Source organism: Cyanistes caeruleus, chromosome 6 (genome assembly GCF_971803275.1).
Source record: "Cyanistes caeruleus chromosome 6, bCyaCae1.hap1.1, whole genome shotgun sequence".
Lineage (NCBI taxonomy): Eukaryota > Metazoa > Chordata > Aves > Passeriformes > Paridae > Cyanistes > Cyanistes caeruleus.
Window position 1 is genome coordinate 51,104,140 of NC_141706.1, and position 18,110 is coordinate 51,122,249.

The window sequence follows — 18,110 nt, forward strand, 5'->3', positions numbered from 1 at the left end:
TTAAACTTCTAACACATTTGTTCTCCCATTTCCATCATGAAAGTTGACTGACTCTAAAAGACAAGGAGACAGAGGCAAGGTACACCCCTCCCAGACATGACAGTTTAAGAGTAACATCAACATTGGTAAAAGAGCACATCAAAAATTCTTTTAAAATCATGATCTCTCTAGATTTTCTTTTACCACATGCCTAATCAGAACATTCATATTAGTAACACACAGCTTTAGTCTCAAAAAAACCAGCTTTGATTCCCCAGGCACATATTACGCCTTACTCTACCATTGAAAATTAATTCTTTAAACTGCATAGTAAATTGTTCCCCTCCAGCCATCTGGATTGCATTACTTGAAAGTGACATGACATCCTCTTCCAGCAGAGTAATTTACAGTGCCAAAAGCAAAACAAGCTATTAATGTCCACTGCAATAATCTTACCATACATTAAGTTGGGTAACTCCACAGGTTACACTTGCTAACTAACACAGCTTACAAACCAATGAACTTCCTATACCTTCTAAACCCACTGCAGTTGTTCTTGAGACTAATTTGGAATAGATTTGCTGTTACAAACCTGCAGTCTGCACTGTCATTTTTATGCTATGTTAATCTATCTGTACTCCAAAAAAATCCAAACTGTCTCTAAGACCCCCTTGCTTTCAATCACTACGAACAACTAAACCCCCCATCAGAAAAGACTTATGATTTAGCCCACACAGATGATCAAATATATGGTTAAACACATTTTTGAAAACATATTTTCAAACCACATTGTGAAAACACAAAAGGAATTTTCACAACAATATGAAGAAAGTCTCCTGAACAAACTCCTGAACAAAACACCAAAAATTTAAGGTTCTGATAACAATCAACATTAAAACAGATGCTTTACGAGATGGGATTTTGTCTCATTTCAGCAGCATTGAATATACTATAGGAGTTCCAATATTACACAATAAGAAATTCTGCATGAACTTAAACATTGTAGCAGTGAAACCAACTCTACCTTGAACAGGTAATCTAAAATCTGGGAGCGATAAGGTTCTTGGTAGTTCACCAGGAGTCTAGATGTGGCCTAAAATGGAAAGAAAACGTGAAAATGTGGAAACACAACTTTCAAACCTTTAAGTACATCCCAGCTTTTCAGTCTATGCCTTTCACATAGCTAATAAGCCTACAAAAATAATTATAGCACCAGGAACCCAGCTAAGCCCCGACATAGATTGTCTCTAAACCTTCAGCTGTGCATTTCTGGTTTCACAGGTTGCAACTTCCTTCTACTCCAGTTATCTGGAATTTACTGCCAACAGAGTCCAAAGAACAGAGAAACAAAGAGATCATACGGCTTTTATGACAAGCAAAAGGCAGCTCCCTCCCAGCAGGACATCGGCTGCTCTACTCAACTCTCCCTGCTCACCAAATGCCAAAGCACGGGGATCTCAAAGGCATACAGGCAGGAGGCTAAAGAAAGCATCTCAGCAGGTAAAAGTTCCGGGAATCTCACGGCTCTGATGCCTGGACCACATGAAAGACGACAAGCGGCTGCGGCTCGTCCAGCATTTTAAAACACAGGGCAGTGTAAAACTAAGACCCTCTACCTAAAAATCCACCCTGGCTTAGCTCTCCTCCACCAGCACCCAAGACCCGGCTGGCCCTGGGCACCCCGAAAAGCCCCCGCGCAGGCGGCCGGAGGGCTGGCGCAGAGCGGAGCCCGGCTCCATCTCCCCCGCAGCCGGACTACTGCCCGCACCGCTCCCCTCAGCGCCTCCAGGCCTCCCGGCCCGAGCCCCGCTCCCGCCGTGTGGGTGTCCCCACACCCCGCCAGTCCTCAGGGCTCCCCTCCGCGACACCCCCGGCCCAGGCCCCACCGAAGCCACCACACGCTCCCCGTGAGGGGATGCTCAGCCCAGGAGCCCCTTGCCGCGTTGGGAGGGTACCAGCACGGCAGCCCCGGAGGAGCCGCTCACCCCGCCGCCGCTGACTGCCCCGATCCCGTCGAACTCCCTGCCCAGCCCGTTGGCGTCGTCCAGCACGTAGGTGGCCGCCAAGAGCGGAGCAGCACCGACCCTGGGGGGCCCCGGGCCGCAGCTGCAGGCAAGCAGAATCGTGCCCCAGAGCACAGCTGCGCAGCCCATCCCGGTCCCGGTCCCGGTGCAGCTCCGGTCCAGGTGCAGCTCCGCTCTCACCGCCCCCCGCGGCCGCCCCGTCCCTGCAGCGCCTCCGCAGTGCCCGGCAACGCGCGGCACATGACCGCACCGGGGCGGGGCGGCAGCGCCCGGCTCCACCACGCTGCTCCAGGGAGAGGAGGGCAGGAAGGCTCCCCAGCCTTTACGGGCAGCCCCGCCCGCTGAACTCAAGCTGCCATTTTGAGAAAGGGCAGGGCAAGCTGGTGAGGCGCGTGTCGCCATGCTGGAGTTGGGCACGGAGCAGCGAGTGAAGCTGTCGCGGGCCCATCCTTAGTGTGGGAAAGCGGCGTGGCTGTGAGGCGAGGCGGGGTTTGTGTGGGACCGCGGCGGCAGCGGAGTTCAGTGCAGCGTGAGCAGGCGCGTGCAGAGGCCGAGTCAAGCTGACTGTCTTTTTCGGGGTCTCTGACTCTCCTTTTTTGGGTCTCTGGCAAGGCACGATACTTGTCCCGGGCGAAGAACGGCGTTTCCTAATGCGTCTTTCATTTCCAGGCCCTCCCAGCACCGACAGTTTCTTGGTTTTGCGCCGCTCTCAGGCTGCCACCAAACTCCCCGAAGAGTCGGCAGGAAGCGGCGCTTTGAAGGAGCGCGCTCCGGCGCGCCCTGAGGAGGATCTTTAATCGCCGCAGGGGCAGATGCTCGGAGCCGCCCCAGGCCCCGCGCCAGGCCCGCACAGGCCCTGCCCGCAGAGGTCCTTCCCAGGGAATTTCCTTCCCAGGGAATCCCTGTTGGGATTAGATCCGTAAACTGTGTCAGCAGGACCCGAGAGAGATGCTGAAAGTGGAGTTTAAATTACGATGGGCTGAACGAGCCTGTTTACGCCTTCAGGGGCGCGCTGTAGGGCGGCCGCCTCAAAATGAGAGCAGCCGAGGTGGTGCTGAGCCGCACGCCAAAAATTTCCGTGAGGAATGTCGGGGTGTGCCCTCAGACTCCAGCTCCTACAAGCATTCGGCTCGGAGGAAAAGTAACCCGGAGATCAGCAATCAGCTTAATTATCGTGTAAAAAATCCTGATTGGGGAACTGTCTTGTCTGTTGACCTCTGTATTTCGTAGAGATGCTTCATGCGCCTAAAGGAGGAATGAGCCATGAGGAGATGCAGTGGCTAATGTCCTGCGTTGTGTAAGACCTCTGAAAAAGCCCCGGTTTTGCACGTTTCTAACCATAAAGAATGCTGTTTTTCGAGCCTCGGTCACTCCTTGTCATTGTGTGTCTACCACTGTCATTGAGGGATCTAATGTCTCAGTGATGACATTACCTGACTGACGTTTCCTGTTTATTTCTTTTTAAATAACAATACGAAGCACTCGCAAAACATTTTTCACTTTACAGCAATATCAAGTATTAACTAATGAACCTGCTCACACCCAAATGAGCTATATGATAGCATTATTACATGCAGACAGTCAGAGTGACTTCCTCAGGGCTACTGTGAGTCAGTGACACAGGTAGCATTATGCTCCAGGTCCTATTTCAGATTCATTCCAGCAGACTGTACAGTTTTGCACACCTGGAAGGTTTGCAAAGTCATTATGAATTATTATTTGTTTCATTTTTATCGTTTCATTGATCAGTGCATCAATTTACTTCATGTAAAAGGCTTCAGCTGTGAAATTCAGTCTCATATTCACTCATGAGATCCTAAAATCGTCATTTTTCAAAACTTATATTTGCAATCCTGTGATGTGCTGAGTGCCCACCCTTTACAGTTGGTACAGAAAAACATTATCAGAATCGGCTTTGGTGGAAGGAAAAGAATATTTACATTCAATGTTCATTCTGCATCTTGACCTTGTGCTGAACCATTTTTTTCTTTACACTGAAAGGAATGAGAAAGAAGTGTCTTTACACACAGATTCTGGGCCTGATGGTAGATAAGGCCAGCTATGACAGGGTGAAAGAAGCAGTGGGGGGAACCATAAATTCCATAGGAATTCCACTAATTGACACAGACTGTTACTCAAGACTGTGCTGCTTGTCTGGATTTAGAGAAAGATAATAGAGACACAAGGAAAAAGAAAAAGGTGTGGGGGAGTATACATTAAAAGGGGATATTAGGTGTTTCAGGAAGCTTGTACCTCTCAAGTACCTCAGCCAGTAGGGAGAGGGAAATGTGGTGAGAATACAAGGATAAAAATTCCCCTAAAAATTTTGAGAGACCCCGTGGGGAATACCCCATGTCCTCTCCCTTTATTCAAATAAAGTTACAGGACTTCTCTGTCCTCTTTTTGAACATAAACCTCTGGCATGTGTGGATTAATTTTCCTGACAATACCTTTGTTCATGGATCCTTTGTAAACTCAAATTTAACCAATAAACATATTGAGGACTTACTTAATGCTTCTTTTCTAGGTAAGATTGTTTTCCACTGTTAATGCTTTTCTGTTTCAGGGTTGGATTTTTTTTTTTCAGCAAACATTAATAACACCTGTTGTTCTTGGATGACTGATCTGAGATACTGTGTATGTCCAGAGCTCACAAAAACTCTGGAAAATTGTGCTGCTTACATCAGAAATTAAGTTTTTGCATATGGACACAAGAATTTATTTTAACATACAGCTTTATTTCCAGAACTCATAAAAGACATCATCTCTCTTGCTTTCTTTGATCTTTCAGTTCTGCTGTCATCACAGCAAAGAACTGTAGATGTTTCTTTATTTCTAATAATGATAAGAACTGATTTTTTTCTTCGGCAAAGTATAGAAATGCTCAACAAAATACCAGGACCAGCATACTGCACACTTAGTAGGTACCATGTTAGGAAAAGGCACGTGTAAAGTTATGAAAGCAGATCTTCGTCTAATGACTTTTCTCTAAGTGAAAATGAAAGTGTGACTGAAATTTATTTTAGAAATTTATCTAAGCAAATGATCTTCCATTCACCAAACAGGAAAAGGCTATTATAACAGTTTGAGAATGGCCACAAGTGTTTGATAGTTTAGGCTTTGTGTAACAATCAGATCAGTACTTAAAAATCAGTGGATTAAAAGGTCACACTGACTGAAAAAAAAAAAAAAGGAACCAAATCTCTGTATACAGTAGTTTAATATTACAGAGCTGCCTGGTATTCTCAAGGAAGCCACTATGCCCCAATTTTAGAACTTTTCCATTTGTTCTCTTTCATTTCTCCTTAGCAGCTGAATCATCAAACCGGTCAGTTTTGGTGTTACCCAACAGATGGACATACCAAGTGAAATTGTACCCACTTTCTTAAAGCAGAATTGTATTGTTCCAAGCAGAATTTAAGAAAAAATACACACAATAAAGTATTCTGATCACAGAGGTGGAAGAGAAATATGCTCATGTAACAACTTTCCACCAGTCTAATTGAATAGAATTATCTGTTAAAAGAATCACTTATCTGAAAACTGCATCCAACCTCAGGTTATATAAAAATACATAAATATTTAACCTTTCACAGTGCATAAAATATTGTTATCCTTTGTTAAGTAGAACTATTCATGGACTTCTCATAAATTATGAAAATAATTCTTTTTCCACAACCTCCTAAAGTCATTGTAAAACATTTTTCACCTCTTCTCAGTGGATTCTTATTTGATTCTGTGATCAATTTGTAGAGAAAAGCAGGTGAGATCCTTCAGTCAACAGAAAACATACACATTTTGAATTTACACATGTAAACACAAGTAAAACACAGCATTTTATTTCTGTGAATTGATTTCTCTGTAGAATGTAATGTCTCCTAGATAAGAGGTGTATAATATACACCTAAATACTCGGCTCATATAATTGGGCAATATTGTAAATTAAACTTTTATAAAGTCTCTCAAAGTATTCCTGCATCTACTGAGGTTGCTTCCACCCTTTGTTCATCATCTTTTTTCTCATGGATAAGCTTAGTTCAATAAGGAATTTGGGACAGAAGAAAAAAGGAAGCAAAACCAAGAGATGTGTGAACTGCTGCCTGTTTATCTAACAGCAGCTTCCTGTCTTTGTATCTGATCAAGCAGTAGCAGACACTTTTCTTAGGGGCAGATACAGGTTATGCTGCCAATGGTGCAACAGGAGCCACTGCAGGGGACACGTGGCTGCCAAGGTAAGCGCTCGGGATCCAAGGAGCCAGGGACACAATGCCATTCTGGGACAGGTTTCAACCTAGCTCTCCCCAATGGCATGCTGACATCATACATCTGAAAGAAGGGGCACAAAAGGGGCTGGAAAAGATTGCTTTGGGAGAAGGATTATTTCAATCCCAGCACAACCAAAACATGAGACTAAGGCTAAAGATATCAAAAGATTGAATTAGGAAAGACGTGCCTAGGAATAGGAAAGAAAGCTGGATTCATTTTTTGTTGTAATGGCATTGCCATGATCAAAATACTGTTGATTACAAAAGGGGAAAGAATGGAGAAAAACTGTGTTTGGGGGTGAATTTTTAACATTCTGTGCTGTCCCTCACTTCACTGCAAAAAGTACCTCAGGCCTCACAAGCGGTTCCAGTAACTCTTTTATTAGTGTTCTTCAGTATTTTCAGACGCTGGCAAGATACCCAATGCTATTTATATTAATATGCAGAATGCTTAATACTTAGCAGAAAAATAAACTCTGGTATAAGTAGCTTCTTAGAATGCCAAATATCATGTATAAGTAGCTTCTTAGAATGCCAAATATCATGTATGTGAAAATATATTGTATGTTTCTGTATGCATAGAAGAAAACATGATACATTTAATGATACAGCAAAATAATACTTGCTTGCATGGCCTACAATGTATAAAACCTGTAGGGTTTTTTTCCTATCTTCTCACATTAAGTGAATGTTTATGCTTAATGAAACAGTCCGTAAAGTATATCTTAGTTAAAAAGCCCTTTTAGACCTGTTTGAGTTTCTACAGAATCTCATGGACACCTGTGGGTGAAATTTAATGTTGCATGAGGAAAAATACTGTTAATTTTAAGCAAAAAATGCCATATTTCTGAAAGGTGTATTTCAACTCTCCTAAACTGTGAAGTCTTTCAGAATTGACTTTGGAGATCTTGTTCAGTAAAAAGAATTAGCTATGGAACATCTTCTGTACTCGAAGAACTCAGCTTGGCAATAGAACTTATTTTGAGAACACAAAGCAAACTACTTTGTCAAAGTTTCTAAAAGAGAAAAAGGAAAACAATCTGACTTTCCATCTTACATTTGATATACAGTATCACCATTACCACAGCTACTGCTCTAGCTCACACAGCATTGTTTCCTTCTTCCCCTACAAAGTTTTTTACAGATAAGAGTATGGAATATCCTTTTGTATTTATATTTATGAAAGTTTAGCTTTGTACTTTGCGACTTTCAAAATGTCATAAAAGGAGAGACCACATAAAGCTCTCTGTGAACCTGAAGAAGATGCTGTAGAAATGTATTGATACAAATACAGTATATAATGACTACTTTTCTCTAGAAAATCTCACAAGGGTCCTTTGCAGAATTGTTTGCATACAGTACTTGAAGCGTAACATTTGCTAGTTCATTTCTCTAAAATTTATGTCTCACTGACCCTTCAGAATTCTTGTACAGTGGATTTTCTGTAGCAAAATGACAGGGTCAGGAAGTATGATAATAAATGAATAATGTGACTAAAAGAAAAAGTTACTGTTGAGAATTTATTTTTTTTTATTTGAAACATATAATCCAAAAACAAGTCTATAAAATAAGTCACAAGTATATGGAATTAGTCATAGTAGTTTTGGACCATGAGAATCAAATCATTAAACCAAAATTCCTTGATGGTTAAAAAAAATATATAACTGGGGGAAATTATCAAATATTGTTTTTTAGGATAGCTGTAAGCCAATACCATCCTCCTAGGCAAAACCAGCAGGTGTACTCAGTAGCAGAGAGAAAACCTGGGAATGCTTCAGGTCATGCATTCAAGTAAGAATAATCGTCTTGCATTACAAAGTCCTAATTATCAGAAAAACAACTCAGCAAAAAGTGTGATATGGACTACTTCCTCTGAAATAAGGCCTCAAGCAATTTGAGTGAAATGTGTTATAATCAGGTCTTTCTGCTTTTATATTTCTGTGAAAGAAACTGCAGCATGCATTGTGGTAAGCTTCATTTGCTGGCTCTTTGACACACTTAAGTATAGGTCATCAATACGTGCCAGAATGACACACTTCTCGTTATTCCCATCATTGAAAGCATGTCCTCATGTAAGTGCCATCAATGTGTCATCAAAGTTCGGACATGGATTACCTGGGGAATGCTACACAGCCTCCAGGGCTGCGTTCATAGGAACTAATGAACATACTGGTTAAGAAAGGAAGGCAGTGGGGTACAGGGACTTGTGAATATGAAGGACAGAAAAACCTTTCTGAGCTGAAAATTTTCATGTGGTCTCAACTCACTTCTTTGAATTTCATTTTTAGTGTCCCATCCTGCCATTAGCCAATTACACCTTCAGACATGAGTTCCTGAAGGCAGATGGCAGACGAGCAAAGCAAAGAACTTGTGGTTTATTCAGAGAAGAGCAATATAAGGACAAGTGTTTTACCTTATAATCAGTAAGATCAACAGAGCAAAACTCTCAGAAACAATGAGATAAAATGATAAAGCTGAAAAAAACCCAGGTGGTATGAGGAAATTGGTATGTTGATCTAAGGGTAGATACAAAAGAAGCTGTTGTGAGTAATAAAGAGAGAAGTTGGGAGCTTATAAGGATGGCAAGTCTGCAATACAAGTTAACAAAAGAGAAATAGTTTATGGGGGAGGGAGAAGGAATTCAAATTTCTCAGTCATGAGACTAGGAAACACTGCCTCATACACTTGCTGCATTACACACATGCTTCTGAAAGGGCACGTTTCCCTCTCAGACCTGAAGAGACCTGTCATAGGAAAAGTGTGATTAGGAAAAGAGGTAGGTATTTTATCTTTAATTCATCTGGTCTGTCTGCATACATTTGATTTCATTTTGGTGAGAAGTGGGTCACAATACCCTGGGATACAATTTCTAGAGCTAGATTTTTATCTTGTGGTACTTACTGAAATCTGAAAAAATCAGTATATCACATATACTGATAAGCTTATACCGCCCCATTTACTGTGTGGTTTTATGAAACCAAGCTGAAATGCAGACATTTTATGTTTATCTTATATATAGACATGGCATTTTTTTTAATTAGTCATCATGTTGATAAAGTCCCTCAAATGGACCAAATTGGCAAGTCCTTCTCAAGAGTTTTCCTTGACTTTCAAGCTTGTGAATGAGTTTAGCGCTGACTCTTAAGTTAGGCAACTTGACCAAATAAGGCATTGGCAGGTAAAATTGAGTATGTGCTTTCTGGGTAGTTTTGTCACTGCTCCTTTTTTTTATGAGTAATAATGAAAGGGTTTTTTTGTGGACAAGAAATCCATATAATAACCTCTCAGCACAGGCAATAAACCTGTTTGGGTTTTTCTGATAAACCCACAAACATATCAAACCTACAAAAGGATGAATTTTTCTTACCACATATTTTTAAAAAGTTTCTGCAGACAGGATGTATTCCATTGGAGTTCTTTCCCATGTGGAACAGTTGTAGATGTGCTATTTTGTAACCTACTTATTCTTCAGGTTCTTCACCTCCTCTGCTGCAGTCCAGGCTCTAAGCACAGATGAGCTATCACAGCATTCTCCCAAGCAGTTGGCATATTTCACAGTATAACTGGACCGAACCCAATATTTTCCATTCTTGTGTTTCCTGAACGTAACAATTAGATGCTCTCTAGAGAAGGGAGCTGCTGAATGTCAGAGCTGTGACACAATCAGTGAGTACCAGCTGTCTCACCACTACAGCTGTACACCCTTTCTTACTGAAAGGTCAGCTCTTCTTTGTGTTTCTAAGGCTCACACACACAACTCCTCCAGTCCCACTGCTTTAGTCAGGCCTGCCATTTTACTAATATTTTCATGTTGAAGCTGTTGATAACCACAGTCCTGAAAGTGACTAAGAAAAGTTTAATTGCTAATGTCTTTATAAGCTCATGCATCACAGCTGCAATTTCTAGAGGGAAGAAGTGTAAATGAAAAACTGTACCCAGTCTCCACCTCACTTGCTCAGCCCAGCAGATTGTCATGTGCAGGCAGGAACTCAGTAGCCTGGCAGGATTCACACCAGGGTTTCTGGTACATGCAGTGAGTTGTGCTGGAAGAGCACAGCTGACGGCAAGTTCATGTGGGATCACATACAAAGGAGGAGAGAGGAAGCAGGGGTGCGTGAGGACGCAAACAAGACAAGAGCGATTTGCAGTAGGGAAATATACCAGATACACATTTTCCTCTTCTGAGCAGATCCCGACATCCAGTGGTACCTGAATGCCTGTATTTCTATCTTTGTCTCCCCATTGCCTTGGAGGGGAGGAGATTATTTGGGATAAGAAATCTACCATATTCATATTCCCAAAACAGTGCTTACCAGGAAAATAGAAAGTGCACATCTATTATTTTATTTGTGGTTCACTTTCTGATCTCCTTTAACTCTCCCACAAGAGAGACCCAGGATTGCAGGACACCACTCCACTCCTAGAAGAAGTATCTTAACTATTCATCCTGCTTCTGCTGTAGAAGCTTCCATCTAACTGACCTTGGCAACCTTAGATTTTGGGTTCCTCTTCCTATGCAATCTTAACTCTGGGAGCATTAATATCCTCTGATCTCCTAAAAGCACGGTTTCTTTCTTCTAAAAAAAAAAAAAAAGTCACACACCAAGAATCCCATAAAAACAACAGAAATGTTATAGCTGACATTTTTTCTTTTTGGTAACAGAGGTCTGGAATCTTGTCAATCAGGTTCTGAAGAACTAACAGATGACAAGGGGTTTTATTGCACCCAAGCTGGAATTATCTCAAGTTTACTACGGGGGTGGACAATGAACAACACCGAGTGCCATGATGATCACACCCTGGATAAGTATTTGTTTCCATTTGTGTACAGCACTGTGATGATGATCAGTATTCCCATCAACTGCATATCCCTGTATGTATCTTGCATTCAGGTGAGGAAGAAGAATGAGTTAGCAGTCTACATCTTTAGCCTGTCCCTGGCTGACCTTTTGTACTCTTTGATTCTGCCGCTGTGGATTGATTATGCCTGGCATGGAGATGACTGGAGGCTCTCTGCCTTGCTTTGTCAGATTTTTGCCTTCCTTATGTATATGAATCTCTACACCAGCACTGCGTTCCTTGCTTGCATCTCTCTTGACAGGTACCTGGCATTAGTTCACCCCTTGAAGCTCCAGTACCTGCGCACAAGAAGATTTTCATTGGTTGTCAGCATAATTGTTTGGCTTCTGGAAAGCATCTTTAATTCAGTCATATTGGTGTACAAAGAAGTATTCAATGATCCTTGCAATTTCACTAATCATACATTATGCTATGACAGCTACCCCCTGGAAAGGTGGCAGGCAAACATAAATTTATTCCGGATATGCTCAGGGTACGTGGTCCCTTTGGTAATCATTGTGTTTTGCTACCATAAAATCTACCAAGTGGTGAGGTATAATCAAGCCACAGTAGATGAAGAAAAGAAAAAAGTGAGGAAACTTATTCTGAACATCACAGTTACTTACCTTGTTTGCTTCACTCCTTATCACGTTGTATTGCTTATCCGCAGCATCAAAGAACCTTCCACCTCTGACCCACACCTTTTGTTGTTGATGTATAAGGTTTACAGAGTCACACAGGCCTTAACAAGTTTGAACTGCATTGCGGATCCCATTCTGTACTGCTTTGTGAGTGAAACCGCACGAACAGACATAGTGAATTTGCTCAGGTGTTGCTTGTGCCTGCGAAAGCGTGAGGAAGACCAAGCCAAAGAATATGCTCTGTGCAGTTCTGCTACAAAAACCACTGCACTGACCACCTACAGAACTGCCTGTGAAACACAGTCTGTCAAAAATTCCTGAATGAGCACATGCAAAAGAAAACTGGATAACCTGAAAGGAAAAGAAAGAAAAATTCCTCTCCAGTCTGTACCTAGGAAATGCCCCAAAACTCAGAGATACCAGTCTAAACAAAACCTGTAGCTGGAGCCAATAAGAACTTCATATAGGGTCGATGAAAACAATGGAGTATCAACACATAAGTTTAAATCACGTACGGTACATAAATCAGTGATAAGGAACAAGCACTCAGTTAAGAAGGATGGCTGTGACATGCTGACAGAATTACTGAGGATCCCCCACAGAACTGTCTCCTGTTGCAGCTGGAGTCCTCTTTGTCCTGATTAGCAAAGGAGGAGACAGAGGGAGCGTGGTAAATTTCTCTGTAATTTCATGGTGTCATTTATGCTGCTGTGATGGTCCTTGTGTTTCATTAAAGATTCAAATTCTTCTTTAGCATACCCCTGAGAGCAGACACTTCTCAAAAAAAATTTTACCTCCTATGTACGGGCACTTACCTGCCCTTAAGCTTCTGTTTTCTTTGAAAAATATATGTTCTAATGTATAACTGTATGTGATGCAGTTTCATTACAATACCAGTATTGGGTTTCAGGTAGTTGAAGATTCATTAATTCAAGTGCCCATAAAGAAGCAAATTCTAGCCAGCACTGCTTTAACTTGGATGAAACTTTCCTTGATACATGCAGAGGAGGAAGAGAAAGATAGAAAAGTGAGGTTTCACATCTCAGTAATGTAAAGGGCCAGCCTTTAGAGTTGCTTGTTATGACTGAAATCTGGGATGTGGTTCCGTTTTCAGACTCAATAAATTAAGGTTTGCATCCATTTACTTAACTGCACATGGAGGCCTCAGCTAGAGGTTCCAGGGCTCTCAGTCTGCCAGTTTTAAGAAAATTAAACAGGCCAGACAGCAATACTGGCAAACCAGCAAAGAATGTGAATGTACCAAGAAACAGTAAGAATGGAAGCAAAAGAACCCACATTTTGCAAGAGTTGATGTTAGCACAAACCAGAAGTGCAACTGTTAACTCAGGGACCTGTTCATGTTCAGGCCCCAGAAACAGCTGCCTGGCCTCCTGGTTCCCTGTCCCATCCAGACACATGACCCTCTGAAAAGAGTTAAAACATTACATTTTTTTCTTCTCTCACAATTTTTTTGCTTTTTCTCAATTCCCAGAAAAAAAAAATATTTGGTTATGGTGGGTTTTTTATTTCATAGGGAAAGAATTTTTCTTTTCGTAAAAAAAAAAAATTGCCCTCTAGCCATTTGTGTGGTGGAAAGACACAAATTCAGCACCTTTTTAGGTCTGACATTATGTATGGAGGATGTGCATAAAATGGTCACAAACAATAAGATATTTCTTATGAGAAGATCCCTCTGTGTGTAAATTAAAAATTTCTCCATTGCAAAGAGCATTTCCATTGTTTTCATGAGTTGCTGTGTGTGTCTGTACAAATGGGACCTTGCCAGGCTGAGCAAGCTGGACTTGTTCAGCCTGGAAAAGAGAAGACTTTGGGGGACTTAATGGCAGCTTTGAAATCCTGCAAAGAGGTTATTGAGAAGATGGAGCTTCTTCACAAGAGCTCATAGCAGGAGTGATATGTTTTAAGACTGGCTGGAAATAAAGGGACCTGCAACCACTCGCTCAACCCCCTTCTGTCTCTCCACAGACAAGTGGAATGGAAAGGAGAATCAAAGTAAAACTTGTAAGTTGATATAAAAACAGTTTTATAATCAAAAATAAATTAAAAATACAGTAATAATGGTCAATCATAATAACAATGATAATAATAAGGGAAAAAACAAGTGACATGCAACACAATTGCTCACCACCCACTGACCAGTTCCAGATCCCACTTCCTGAGCCCAGATCAGCCACCCTCTGGGTGACTTCCCCCAGGTTATATACTGGGCATGACATTTTATTATGTGGAATACCCCTTTGGCCAGTTTGGGTCACCTGTCCCAGCTATGCCCTCTCCCAGTTCTTTTGCAAACCTCCTCACTGGCAGAGCAGGAGGCAAGTAAAAAGTCCTTTACTTATCATAAACACTTAACAAAACACAGAACACATCAGTGTGTTATCAACACACATTCTGAATTCAAGACACTGTAACAGCTATTGAAAGAAACTTAACCTTACCTGTGCTGAAGCCAGGACAAGGAGGGACAAGAAATCACGTGTATAACTTGAAGCAAGGGTCAGGGTTGATACAAGGAAGAGTTTTTGAGCTATGAAGAACTGACAAGCAGTGGAGCAGGTTGCACCAAGATGTTCTGTGTGCTCCATCCTCAGTCGTTTCCAATACCCAACTCATCAAAGCTTGAGCAACATCTGGCCTTGTAGCTGACCTTCCCTTTAGCAGAAGGTTGCGCTTGAGATACCCTGAGGTCCCTTCAAACCAAAATTTTCCTGTGATCCTGTGGGTAGTCTTTATTCTGGCTGTTGCCTTCCTCTCTAGAAAATGATGTTCCCTTCTCTTTTTTGTTTCCATTTACTGGATTTTGTTTTGATGTGGGTTTGTGTTTCTGATTTAGGATTTTTTTTCTGTAGTTCCTTCTTATATATTGTGAAGGAAGAATTATGCAAGCAGTGGTGCAAGTTACTTCATCATGAATTTTTTCCACTGCTGACCTATGCATTTTGCAACAGAATGTGAAATTTCACAGTAGCATTGAAATGAAAGCAGAACCAAAATTCAGTATAACTTTATGGAAAAAAATAACTCAGAGGTTGATTTTTAAATCTTTCACATGCCATAAAGGTTGGAAAGTCAATTCTATTTGGGCTTTTAATTTAAGGAATTTAAGAATTAATTTTAAAAATAATGAAAATGAAAGCTAGACAACAAAACTGAGTCAAATTTAACCTCTGTGTCAGGGAGTAGTTAGAGCTGGCAGCTCTGAAAGGGGCAGTGAGCCAGGAGCTGAGTGTGACAGCCAGGCAGACTGGGCAGCATCGTCACCGACACACCACAGTCCCACGGCACCCCAGCGAGGCAGAAGAGCAGGTCTGGCCAACTGTTCTCTGATCATCAGACAAACCTCTGGTGACAAGGCAGGTCTGAGGTCAGCTGGGAAGCCAAGTCAGGAAGGCAGCTTTGGGATCAGCAAAGGTACAAGGCTGGACATGGCAGCACCATGTCAGCATTGGCCTGTGCACAGGCAGTTCATTCCTAATGTAGTAGGAGAAGAGATCACAGACTCTGTTGGTAAAGTGACCCTTAGCCTCTGCAAAAAGCTTAATTTCCACAAAATTTCACCCTGAGATTTTATGTTCTTTAATATTCCACCAAAGCTCATGAAAGCCATAGCATGGACCAACTTTCATGGGCATCTGTGGATGTTTTTCTTAGCATCATTTCCTGTGGTACCTCCCTGCATAGGATATGGAAAATGTAATCCAGGTTCCAAAATGTCATCCATGCTGTATATTATTGTTATTGAATATTCCACTTAGAATTCCTGATGGCTCTGCAGGTAAAAAACAAATGCTAAGCTACAGGATCTCTTCCCAAAGAAATTACATTCCTTGCACAAATGAGTTTATGAAATTCACTTCCTATTTAATAGCAAGAAGAAAGGCATGCATTCAAATTCCATTTTCCTCACAGACAATGCCTACAAACATTAGTGTACAGTCTCAGTGAGTCACCATAGTTCCTATCTCACTTCAAATCAATGTAATAAGAATATGGATAATTAAAAGGCCTGTGATGGTAATTTAATTAATATCCACAGGGCATGAAATGTCAGTGCCAAAGAATATTGCTGTCAGCTTAATAGCAACAGGGATGAATTTGTCTATCAATAATTCTCTTAAAACAGAACCTGTCTGCCAAAAGTTCAGCAAATATATAGCTCAGCTTCATAAGTTGAGGGATTTTCAGTGAATTGTGATGACCTAGCTGGTAGAATTCCAGACATCATTTAATCTTGGTTTTTTTTCAGAATCTTAGAATCATTAAAGTTGGAAAAGAGCATTAAGATAATCTAGTCCAACTATCAGCCACAACCTGCATCCCTGCAGATCATTATTCTGTTCTGCAGAATACAGAGTACAGAGTACCTACACATAAGCTTCACTTTGTTAATGTCAGTGCAGCCAGTCCTGACTCACAAGGTCACTGACAGAGACACCTGCCTAGCCTGTGCCTTTTTTCCTTTTTTCTTTTTTTTTTGAATGTCTAACACATCTAACTGCAGAACTAGTGAAAAAGATGAAGTATGAATTTTAGTTATAAAGATAATGTATTGCACTTCCTGTTAGGATTCACAGAGAATGATGCTGCTGAAATCATTCTGATAAGTCTAGTGACGAGTCTTCAGTGATGTCACTCTTGATTAAATACCAGTAGAGAAGAGAGCAGTGGGCCATAGTTTAGTCATGTTCCAATTTCCATACTACCAGTTTCATCATTAAATCTAGTTCTCTGTTTTCTAACGTGGTAAAGAACCAAACTATTCATTTGGTCCCACCTCCACATAGCAGAGAGGGAGAACATGGATGGGAGTATAAGATGCTTGGCACCAGCAGGACCACAGTGGCAGAAAACCAACTTGCCCAGAGCAAGGCTGCAGGGAAGGAAAGTGAAGCACAGCGCTGAGCTCAGCAGGAGCCAGGGCAGCTTCTGCACCCACAGGTCACTGCTGCCAGTTGCCAAGGCTCTCCTGGAGGTCTCCAAGCCCTGTGAGACACTTGCCCCTGCCCAAGGCCACCAACTCCTCAGCACCTGCAGGGTCCCCAGTGGCGCTGATCCAAGGCAGCATCTGATATGTGATGCTCTAGTACTGATAAGGGAAAAAAATCAAAACACATTGTACATGTGTTTTTCATAAATATTTTTTATTTTACGGCTGCACCACAGTGTCTGTGTTGCTAACAAGTTGCTAGCCTAAGCTGACAAAGGGAATTTTTGGCTGTTCAGACATGAATTAAAAATAACCAAGCTATTTCACCTAAATCTTTTAATGCCTTAGAAAGACATAAAGTATGTTCTGAACTGGAACTTCAGAAAAGAGAAACACAAACCAATTAAAAAAAAAAAAAATGAAAGAGAAAACATTAAGGAGAAGACTGCATTAGATGATATATAAAAGGCCTGATCCAGGTGAATTACAAAGACACTGCACAGAGAGAGTCAGATTCTCATCTCTGCCAGCCTAGAGGTATTGCCAGCAGAGTATAGCTTACAGCCTGTATCCAGCCTCTGTACAGCAGAGTGTGTGTCCTACAGCATCTCACTGAATGTCAGAGTACACACATCGTATCACTAATGTGTCATGGAAGTGCTAAAACAGTGGGAGGTGCAAAAAAAGTGGGAAAATAGGTCAATCCCTTTTTTTTCTTCTTTTCAAAATTAACTTTGAATATTTTGGTGATGGGAGCACAGACTCACAGCTCCTTTAAACAGAGTGTGAGAGAAATTGAAAAATATAAAAGATGAAGTCTCAAGAGCAAAGGTAGCTGTTACTTTGAACTTAGCATTTTGAGAAATGTTATTGCTATAGCAACTGCTGAAGGTTCAATACAGAGATAAAAGATTCTTTTGTTTAATTTTCCTGGTAAAGTCAGTATCTGTTGCTGGACGAAAAACAGAGCTGATGACAGATTGGGTAGAAGCACTGTACCAGTGCCCAATCCTATATAACCTTGTGGGGTGAGAGGCTGGACATGACCCTGCAGTGTGCACTCACAGCCCAGAAAGCCAGTCCTATCCTGCATCCAAAGCAGTGTGGGCAGCAGGGCAAGGCAAGAGATTCTGCCCCTCTGCTCTCCCTGCTCTGCACTGGTGAGACCCCACCTGCAGTGCTGCATCCAGCTCTGGAGTCCCCAGCACAGGAAGGACGTGGATCTGTTGGAGTGAGCCCAGAGGAGGGTCTTCAAGGTGATTAGAAGAATGGAGCAGCTCTCCTATGAAGAAAGGCTGAGAGATTTGGGGTTGTTCAGCCTGGCAAAGAGGAGGCTTCAGGATGATCTAACTGTGGCCTCCCAGAACCTGAAGGGGACCTGTGAGAAAGGTGGAGAGGGACTTTTTCAAGGGCA

At 41.8% G+C, this 18,110-nt stretch overlaps 2 protein-coding genes across 3 annotated transcripts in view; one reads left to right on the forward strand and one right to left on the reverse strand.

Moving 5' to 3' along the window:
- Positions 1-5,795, reverse strand: part of GALC (galactosylceramidase) — a 35,530-nt gene extending 29,735 nt beyond the window's left edge. For both annotated transcript variants that reach the window (XM_086895936.1, XM_086895937.1), the window contains exons 1-2: positions 1,965-5,795; positions 1,004-1,072 (exon numbers count right to left, since the gene is read on the reverse strand). In XM_086895936.1, coding sequence (XP_086752062.1) covers positions 1,004-1,072; positions 1,965-2,405 — 510 coding nt within the window. In that variant the 5' untranslated portion in view covers positions 2,406-5,795. The remainder of the gene's footprint in view (positions 1-1,003; positions 1,073-1,964) is intronic.
- A 257-nt stretch (positions 5,796-6,052) lies between these two features.
- Positions 6,053-13,474, forward strand: GPR65 (G protein-coupled receptor 65). Its single transcript, XM_023927735.2, has 2 exons — positions 6,053-6,235; positions 10,932-13,474. Exon 2 carries the CDS (start codon positions 11,035-11,037, stop codon positions 12,067-12,069), a length of 1,035 nt encoding a protein of 344 aa, XP_023783503.2. The 5' UTR covers positions 6,053-6,235; positions 10,932-11,034; the 3' UTR covers positions 12,070-13,474.
- Positions 13,475-18,110: the final 4,636 nt, after the last annotated feature.

Excerpts from the sequence above, each read along its gene's own strand:
- GPR65 (XM_023927735.2), top strand. The coding sequence starts at position 11,035 with ATGAACAACACCGAGTGCCATGATGATCACACCCTGGATAAGTATTTG.